Source organism: Frankliniella occidentalis, unplaced genomic scaffold, assembly GCF_000697945.3.
Source record: "Frankliniella occidentalis isolate FOCC.00 unplaced genomic scaffold, Focc_3.1 Scaffold61, whole genome shotgun sequence".
Classification (NCBI taxonomy): domain Eukaryota; kingdom Metazoa; phylum Arthropoda; class Insecta; order Thysanoptera; family Thripidae; genus Frankliniella; species Frankliniella occidentalis.
The window spans coordinates 1240473-1249741 of NW_026267191.1; the positions used below are offsets into that span (position 1 = coordinate 1240473).

Genomic DNA, 9269 nt, shown 5'->3' on the forward strand with positions numbered 1-9269 from the left:
CCCCGCGTGGAGCGGGTACGAAGGGTGAGAGCGCGGGTCTCGTATGAGCGCGCGCGCGCGCGCGCATACACACACACACACGGCGACAAAAAGGAGAGTTGTGTGTGTGTGTGTGTGTGTGTGTGTGTGTGTGTGTGTGACTCTGCACACGGCGGATAAACGTGTGCGAACGAGCTGCAAGCTGCGGGTATGACGCCGTGCCGCCGACCCCTGCTTTGCTTCAATGCAAGCACCAGGAAATGAACTGAGAAAGCGGTGTATCGTGTGTTTGGACTCTTTCATTCACCTGCTTGTTTTGTTAGAAAATGATACCTTACAATAAGGTGGCTGATTCACGCCGCGCACTTCTGTAGGTATACTGTACCGCACGCACGAGTGCGGGCGGGCTTGCCTATCACCCCTGTCCACGGCGCCTTACGAGCCAAAAGAGTAGGCAACCCGCCCTCACTCGTGCGTGCGGTACAGTATACCTACAGAAGTGCGCGGCGTGAATCAGCCACCTGGTATACCTACGCTATGAGTGCACTGAAAACACAAAAATGTGTGAATGTCGCACACTTATAGGTGTGTGGATGCCCATTCGTACAATTAAGGGAGGAATGGTGCGATTTCTCCCTTCGAATTTCACGCCTTGTACTGTACCCTCATGTGTATACGAACCGCCTGGCACAGATGTGCGACATTCCCATTCGCTTGGGTTCTTGGGTTTCCGTGTGTGAGTGCCCAGACGCCCTACGACTACGACATTTTATTTATTTATTTGTTTATTTTTTCATTTCCGTCGCATCGTTGCGGTGCCGTGGTCGTGGTGGTGGCGTGGGCGACGGGAGACCGGCAGGCACCTCGCCGAGGACGTCCTTGGGACAGGCTCGGGCTTACGACGGCAGCATCCTTCTTCATCGCATCCCAGCGCTGCGTATCAATAATCCCCCGTAGGGCTGCCTCCGAGTGCAGCACACGCCCAGCCTGACCCGGCGGGCCCCGGCGGCCCCCCGGGCGCGGCTATGGCGGGTCGTTTCGGAGGCGGCCGCGGCCCTTGTGGCCTTTGTACGCGCGGGGCGGGCGGGCGGGCGATGTTGTCGGGGCGCAATTTGTCATCCGGCGGATATCATATCGAAAAAGAGGTGAGACGGCCGCGTCATCTTCATCCTCCCCGTCCCGGTCCGCGAGGAGGGCCTAAGCGATGAAGAGGACGTAGAATATACATAAAAAGAGAAAATATGGAGAAGGGGGAGAGGCACCACCCGGGCCGTACCGCACCACTGTCATCACACCACGACGACCTAAATACGTCGTCCTTAGGGCTGCGGAAGCTGGAAATTGACAGGTGCCGTTTTAAGTCCGTCTGACGGAGGGGGCGATTTGCTGTGGGTTGCCTGCTTTCAGGGGTTTTGTCGGACAAATTGCCTACCCACCCCAGGGGGTGATTTGGGCCGACGGGCTGGGGGGGAGGGGATCGCCCCTTCGCCCCCCCCTCCCCCATATAACCGCGCCTGGAAATTGACAGTCGAAACGAAAACGCAACAACATCGTTTAGTCTCAGTCTACTATTTCACAAAGGATATGGTGTTACTTTGAAGAACAGCGACATATTAATTGTTAGGTGCGGCCAAACCCGGCTCATGTGGTTGCCTCCTAAAAGCGGGCGTCTTCACTGTCAGGAATGCCGATATCGTGTCGATATCGACAACAGATAATTCCTCACTGTGTTCACGCCAGACGCCAGTTAGCGTTGTTTTCCCCATCGTCGCAGAGTTGCTGGAGGGTCGAGCTCGTCCACTACTACATCTCTACCAGTCCAACCCGCAGCCCCGTGTTGATATTGGCTTGAAGATATTGGTGCGAGGGAACGACCACAAAGAAGGAAAAAAAGGGCAGTTCCTGCGTACGGCAAATTTCTCATTACGGTTATTGACGATGAAAAATTTACGAGTCAGTTCGGCGTCTGCTGACATCTGACTGCTAACAGCAAAACAAGCGGGAAGAAAGACGATAATTCGTTTTGATTGCCTTATAAAGGTCTAATTTCACCACCGTGTATTGCGCAACCCAAAAAATAAGGATTTTATTTTACTAAGCTGCTCACCACTGCTGTACTGGTAAGACTTGAAATCTGTTCTGATAAGTATCTGCTTTGGCGTCTGCAACGTTGTGTGAGTTGTTTACGTCCTTAAGGTTAGGTTGCCTCTTTGTTACTCACTTCTTTGATTATTGTAAAAATCTGAAATTGCAAGTATTTCCCAAAATTATTCCACTTAATCTCCCATTTTCACCAATCTATACTGTAAATTTACCTTCACCTACTCAGCAGTATCCACCAATATTGGTGGATATTGAAATATAACCAACCAAATATTTTAGTAAATCATTGTAAATTGTTATTCAGATGTAAAGGGGTCTCATATGTGATTAGGCTGATTCCATCTTTAGTTTTTAATATAATTTATACCTTTAATTCCCTCCCAAAAGCTACCGTGATAGTCGGTACTTGCCATGGAGGAGGATCGCGATGATGGTGGCAGCAGCAGAGGGACAGCAGAGGATAGTGAAATGATGGATGTCGCTGAGGATGACAAAGAGGAGAAGACTGATGATGACCCTTCTGGTGATACTGCTGGGAAGCAGGGGAGGGATGGGCAGTGTTACTGGTAAGTGTGAATTTTAGCACTGATGTTTACTTATTGGAGCTAATGGTTCAAGTCAGCTGTGTTACTTCTTATTCCAGTGGTAAAGACCGCAATTTAAATATAGCCGAGCTTCTATGTGCAAGTTGTGGGCGCTGGTTTCACGAGTCCTGTATTACCTACCAGCTGGGAAAGCTTGTGCCTTTTATGACTAATTACACATTCTTCTGTAAAAACTGTTCAACGTCCGGGCTGGAGAGTTTCAAGAAGACTCAAGCAGGTCAGTAGTTATCTTTCCTTTGATTGTTACACATATTGTTATTATTATACCCTTAACTGAAATATACTATTGTTTCAACAGCATTTCCACAAATGATTTTAACTGCTTTGGGTAATTTGACTCAAAAGAGTGTAAAAGCAGGTAATTCAAGAACGCAGTTTTCGAAAGATCTGGATATTATACCTTTCATTGATCAGTATTGGGAGGCAATGACTACTATGTCACGCCGAGTTACCCAATCTTGGCACACCACAGTGAGTTCACCTTTAGCAAATTGATAACAAATTTTAAATGATTTTTCACTTACAGTAGTTTTGTGACCATTTTTTTTCATGGGGCTACTATTTTTTTTAATTAAAATTTTAGATTCATCGTGCTCTTTTGAAAGATTCTGGAACACTCTTTGACTGTGAAGGAAATGCAACAGACAAAGAGACATTCGGACTGAAACAGCCTATCACAGAAATAAAACCGAATTATGAGGCTATGATAAAAAGTGGTGCATTGAAGATGACTGACGTTGGAGTTCAGCAAGGTACTAACAACTGTTATGATAAACAATTTTTTTATTGTGTAGGATTTGCTTGACTTTGTATTGTTCTTGCAGCCAGGGATTCTACTACTGCCAAAGGGCGAGGAACTAAGAGGAAGCTGCCAGATCAAGGGGGTGGAACTGTTGGAAAAAGAGGCCGTCAACCTGCTGGAGAAGGTGCTCCAAAGTTACCAGCCCATGGATATCCTCTAGAACACCCTTTCAACAAAGATGGTTATAGATACATTCTTGCAGAACCTGATCAGCATGCTCCATTCAGACAGGTAATCAGTCTTAAAGTTAGAAACTTTTTTTTTTCTGTGTAGCTGGAAGTATGACTGTCAACTATTCTGGTGTTCACTGTTACAGGAGTTTGATGAAAGCAGTGAATGGTCAGGAAAACCTATTCCTGGATGGTTGTATCGCATGCTCAGCCCTAGCCAGGTACTCCTTGCTCTTCATGACCGAGCACCACAATTGAAAGTATCGGAGGACCGCCTATCAGTAACGGGGGAAAAAGGATACTGTATGATCAGAGCCACCCATTGTGTCAGCAAGGGTCAGTGGTACTATGAAGTGACAATCGATGAGATGCCTGAAGGGTCAGCAACTCGTTTGGGTTGGGCTCAGGAGTATGGAAATTTGCAGGCACCACTAGGCTATGACAAGTTTGGCTACTCCTGGAGATCAAGGTAGCATATAATTAATTGGTTTTCTTTTTACATTCAAGACAGAATTTTATTTTCCTTATCTGTTTTTTTTTTTTTTTTTTTTTTTTGCACAGGAAGGGCACAAAGTTTCATGAGTGTCATGGAAAACATTTTAGCACAGGATATGGTGAGGGTGATGTTCTAGGTTTTCTTATAATTCTTCCAGAAGTAAAGGATCGCAACTATATGCCCTCTGTATATAAAGATAAGGTACATACTTGAAGTAAAGGCTGTTTGGTTTTGTCCATAGTTTTTTGAAGTTTGAACTCTTAATAATTTGAATTCTATTTTAGCCCTTAGTGAAATTTAAGAGCCATTTATATTATGAAGAAAAAGATCAAGTACAAGACACACTGAAAAATTTAAAGCCTTTACCTGGCAGCAAAATAATTTTCTTCAAAAATGGTGAATGTCAGGGTGAGGCCTTCACTGATCTTTATTTTGGATCATACTTTCCTGCTGTATCTGTACATAAAAGTTGTACTGTTACTTGTAACTTTGGCCCTAACTTCAAATATCCTCCCACCGACTATGAGTTTAGAGGAGTAAGTACCTTAATCTTCATTGCAGCTATTTCATTAGAAATGTCCTGATTCACATATTTTCATTACTATTTCACTTTCAACAGATGCATGAGAAGGCAGAGGATGCCATTGTTGAACAGAGCCTTGCTGATATGCTGTGGCTTACAGAACATGATGGTAAATTAAGACTTGACACCTTTTGTACTTGATCAAGTTTCAGCAAACTTCAGAAAAATATTTTAACAAAATGAATGTGTAAGATTTATGTGGTCTGAAATATAAGAAAATTAACTTGTCCAAAGAATGATTTATTTTTTCCTAAATTTGGAAACACATTCATAATGCCATTTTCACATTTCACAGTAAATCATGAAAACTTATTCAATGTACCTATACATATACACATAGAAATTAAACTTTCTTTTTATTAAATATTATGACATCATTTCTTAGATGACGGAGGAAGTCCCGATATGGAGTTGCTGTTTCGAAGTAGCATGGTGCAATGCCCAATGCTCTTCGAGTTTTGTTGTGTGACATTAGTATTTGTGTGTTGATTGATGCCAGCATCATAACAATCCAATGAATATTCAAAGCCTGTTTAATAAGAACAATGGAAACGAATGAGTGCTATTTACTCAAACCTTACTTTTTATTATATAATACTTCAGGACAGTTAAAGTTTTCCACTTACCGATGGAACTATACCATATATTAGCAGCATAGGTATATTGACACCACGGCGCAGATTTAATAAGTACAAGGGTTCTCCTTTGAAGGGAAGATTGGCTCTTCTAAGTGTCATTTTTAGGCCTTCTTCGGAATTTGATTTTTTCCATGCTGCAACCTAATATCAAGATGTAAATACGCTGTGTACAGGACGTTGTACTTCAGAAAGGTAAACAATAATTGACATCACCTCAACCAGCAAAAGGCTAAGAACAAAATTGCATAGTGGCAAAACAAGAAGTGGATCAGCTTGAGCAAGTAAAGTGCCCCAAGGTGTAACAGCATTTAAAATATCTGAAAATAGAAATATGAATCATGTCAATCATGTCATCTTTTAAATTCATTTGGCAGAAGACGAAAGTGTTGCTTCAAGTTTAATTTGAAGTTCCCACCTGGGTTGGGTTGTAGGAATATTGAACGCACTGCAAAGGAGGTGATGGTTACGTGAAGCATTTGGTAGGCAATAGTTGAAACAAATTTGTAGGTCTGACAACCATATTGCCGCGTTAATTCTGTATTCGCTTTTGCAAACTAAAACAGTAAAATTTTGAATTAATGTGGTGGTTTTTTTTTAACCTTACAAGGTAAAAACAGGCTCACCATTGCAATATTATCACGGCTTGGAGAACGCATCACTGAGGCTTTGATTGCAATTAGATCCCCAATTTGTTTTTCTTTACCCGTGCTCCACTTGATCTGAAATTGTAAATGTCGTATTCTCCGGAAAAGAACAACATGCATCTCAAAGACGAATAAAAGGATTGGTCAGCCACGTACCATGTATACATTGGCAGGAACATTGAGAATCAGTTGTAATACAAAACTGCATAACACAATATTGGCAGCCCAGGGAAGGCCAGTGGTGGCCTCCATCAGCTCATAGAAGTGTCTAATAGCACTGACCGGTGCAGAGTCAATGATGAACTTTGAAAAGCCTTCAACGCTGGTGATCTCTGCATTGCGGAAGGCGTCAATAATCTTGCTGATGACTATGCCGCGTGTCTGGCGTGGCCTGAAGGCTAAGGAGCGACTGGCACTCAGTGCTGGGGAACACAAGAGGTTCAAACTGTGGAGCCGAGCAGCGGGACAGAGGCTCGAGTTGCTGTGAGGAGAGCTGTTCTTGTGGTATAACCTCTTTTCAACGGCTTGCAAACAGCCAAACACAACTCTGCCGTCCTGCAGCCTGTTACAATGGTCATGCACAGCTTTTCTAGATAATTGTCTCAAACTTAAAAACCCCCGTGAAATGTGACACTCCATTATAAGAAGTTTCCAGGTTTGAATACTGTTATTTGGGTGCTCCGTTTTTCTGCTCTTTGACACAAACAAACCGCCTCCATCCGTCTGCTACGCGCTCCGCGTACTTTTTCATACCGAGCGCAGCGCTGCTGTCGGGAGCGGCGGGAGGAGAGGCGGGAGATAGGAAAGGTCCTGGTAGGGGAAGGCCCAAAGGCCCAAAGCTTACTTAGAAACCTGCTCGTTATTTTAAACGTGGTTTTTATTGTATTTTTTTTTATTTCTACAGTAAAACACCGGTTAGAAATCACAACAGTTCGGTAAAGGTAGGAAATTGGTACGTTTACATTGGGTATTTCTTTGAAGTGAGGGGCACAGCCTCACACGGTTTCTCTTGAACATTTTCTTGTGGCTAAACGAATGGCACACAAATGGGCACAAACACTATCCCCTTTGATATTGGGGAGGTCGTGTCGGCTAGATTCGGCTAACGGATTTGTATTGGTTGAAATGTTACATTCAAATGTGATAGACTTAAATTTACATCACGGTTTAGATATTTATTAATGAAAATGATATTATGCACTTTATTGATATGATCTTATTTGTTGGTCACAAACTGTGCACCGAAATGAGAGCTGTTTGATGATATGATTGCCTGTGTTGGCGAATATGTATAGCCGCTTTTGACGCTCGATGGCATAATTGCCTACGTTTAGCGACGAAACCATCTTCGCACCAACCTTACGTTTGTGCGTTCAAAATGACATCTGGTAGCTTCCCTAACTAGTAATCTACTTTTTGCACACATTTTTCTCAGAGTAACTACATAGAAGCCGTTAATTCCTGTTTAGCCTAAACTAAAAGAAACAAAAAACAAAACGCTCCTGGAACATTAATTTTTGGGGTTCTAGGCCTTTAAAGATAGTGATATCTTTATAGATATATTTCTGTAGCATACAGTTCCCAATCTGGGAGCTCCTTATTAAATAAAATATCTGGTCTTATTTTTAACAGGTTTTCATGAAGCTTTTCTAGTCTAAAGTTTCAACTAAAACATGGTGCATCGTACACTTTAAGCACTGCCTCAGTCTCACGGGTACCAAACCCCAACACAACACGTGATGTTGCTGTCGACACCTTTCTTTCGTTCCTACCTATATTGCAACCTTCAACGATTCTCGTTTATCTTTGCGAGAAACTGATCTAACCGACACCGTAACTGTCGGCGGCTTTTGCATCCCTGTGACGGCGAGTAGTAGAACACACGCCGACGAAGGCACAGCAAATGGGCAGCCTGCCCTTAAACTACTGATGCCCCTCCCTCCCTTCCACCAACGCCCCCCGCAGTCCGTCATCGTGAGTAAAGATTGGCAAGCTGTCCTATCTAATTATAATAATGCCGATAGTTACCCATAGTGAGACTACAGTCAACTTTGCCTCAAAATAAAAAGGGGTCTGTTTAACTCCTTTTTCTTTCTTTCTTCATTTTTTTGTTTAACAATGATATGAATTTTGACAATACATTATTATATTTTTAATGTAATGGGAGAAGTCAGCCAGCCCCTATTCCTCCCTCCCCAGACGGAAACATACTCTACTTAGCCATTTATTTTTCTGACTAGTTAAGTGGTTATACTTTAATGCTCGTCGCTCAGCGACGATTTCCAGGACGGCAAATTAATAACACACACTCTAGTAACATTTATTCATATTGATTCATACCTATAATGAAATATCGACATCAAACCTATCAAACTGACATCGAAGAGATTTTTGTCCAAGTGCAGCTATTTAGGGATGCATTTCGACAGTATTAAACGATGTCTCCAGTGTCCCAGAAGGGTGTTTACTGTGGTAGTTCCTGGTCATTTGTCTGGAAGGCACTGTCTTATAAATTATTATATTCTATCATTTAAGACCATGCACACATCTAAAAAGCTCTCACGAGTATGAGGGCCGTCAAGACTAGTTCCCCTCAGTGTCCTTTCCAGTTTTAGTACTAATAATGTGCTTGCTTCTGTAGTCAGAATAATATATACCGCTTTCATTATCAGACGTTTTCTTAGGGTTATACGTGGTCGAAAATTATCTTTTTGACGAAAACTGCTCGCAACGGGAATGACCAGTCTCCTCTGCAAGCACTGTGTGATATGTGAGCTACCACCTAACGGCGACTAGTACTCTACATTTGTTTTTGATGCAATTTCAGAAGTGTGCCGTGTGCACGGCCGTTTCCATAAGATAGACCCAGGAAGGACAGCTTCCAGGTAAACGAATCTAATCAACCGAGAACGAGAAAACGCGCCGCTCCCCTGACACAGCGGCAGGGGCACGCTTTCTGAAAAATAAAAGTTATAACTGGATTCTCTTTCCCGTCAGTTTGGGAAACCAAAGTGAGATAAATTTCCATATGGCTCGTCTGCCGTCGCCGTATTTGACTGTCAAACGGCGTATTCGCCTACAAGGGCGTTTTCTGGGTGTTCCTCCTCGCTCTGCAAGGTAACTCCGAGAAACCACTCCATTACAACAATATTCTCCCAACCTTCCGAGCTTCCCCACTATCCCTCTTTCATGTTAACCACGTGGAGCCAAATATAGGGACTTTAATTTTCCAAAAAGTATTTTCGGAAA

At 43.1% G+C, this 9269-nt stretch overlaps 2 protein-coding genes across 2 annotated transcripts; one reads left to right on the forward strand and one right to left on the reverse strand.

Moving 5' to 3' along the window:
• The first annotated feature begins 1929 nt into the window (after nucleotides 1-1929).
• Nucleotides 1930-4974, forward strand: LOC113205307 (set1/Ash2 histone methyltransferase complex subunit ASH2). Its single transcript, XM_026420875.2, has 10 exons — nucleotides 1930-2099; nucleotides 2470-2648; nucleotides 2726-2904; nucleotides 2986-3158; nucleotides 3271-3439; nucleotides 3512-3720; nucleotides 3806-4128; nucleotides 4221-4356; nucleotides 4440-4691; nucleotides 4775-4974. The coding sequence occupies exons 2-10, from the start codon at nucleotides 2494-2496 to the stop codon at nucleotides 4877-4879; spliced, it is 1701 nt and encodes a 566-aa protein (XP_026276660.1). The 5' UTR covers nucleotides 1930-2099; nucleotides 2470-2493; the 3' UTR covers nucleotides 4880-4974.
• On the reverse strand, nucleotides 4958-6762 carry LOC113205308 (uncharacterized). Its single transcript, XM_026420876.2, has 6 exons — nucleotides 6177-6762; nucleotides 6000-6095; nucleotides 5792-5930; nucleotides 5590-5693; nucleotides 5365-5517; nucleotides 4958-5267 (listed from the first exon to the last, which is right to left on the reverse strand). Exons 1-6 carry the CDS (start codon nucleotides 6657-6659, stop codon nucleotides 5082-5084), a joined length of 1161 nt encoding a protein of 386 aa, XP_026276661.1. The 5' UTR covers nucleotides 6660-6762; the 3' UTR covers nucleotides 4958-5081.
• Nucleotides 6763-9269: the final 2507 nt, after the last annotated feature.

Excerpts from the sequence above, each read along its gene's own strand:
- LOC113205307 (XM_026420875.2), top strand. The coding sequence starts at position 2,494 with ATGGAGGAGGATCGCGATGATGGTGGCAGCAGCAGAGGGACAGCAGAG. Across the intron at positions 2,649-2,725 it reads AGGGATGGGCAGTGTTACTG|TGGTAAAGACCGCAATTTAA; the intron begins GTAAGTGTGAAT and ends TTCTTATTCCAG. Across the intron at positions 3,159-3,270 it reads CCCAATCTTGGCACACCACA|ATTCATCGTGCTCTTTTGAA; the intron begins GTGAGTTCACCT and ends TTAAAATTTTAG.
- LOC113205308 (XM_026420876.2), bottom strand. The coding sequence starts at position 6,659 with ATGGAGTGTCACATTTCACGGGGGTTTTTAAGTTTGAGACAATTATCT. Across the intron at positions 6,096-6,176 it reads TTCCTGCCAATGTATACATG|ATCAAGTGGAGCACGGGTAA; the intron begins GTACGTGGCTGA and ends TTACAATTTCAG. Across the intron at positions 5,931-5,999 it reads GCCGTGATAATATTGCAATG|TTTGCAAAAGCGAATACAGA; the intron begins GTGAGCCTGTTT and ends TTACTGTTTTAG.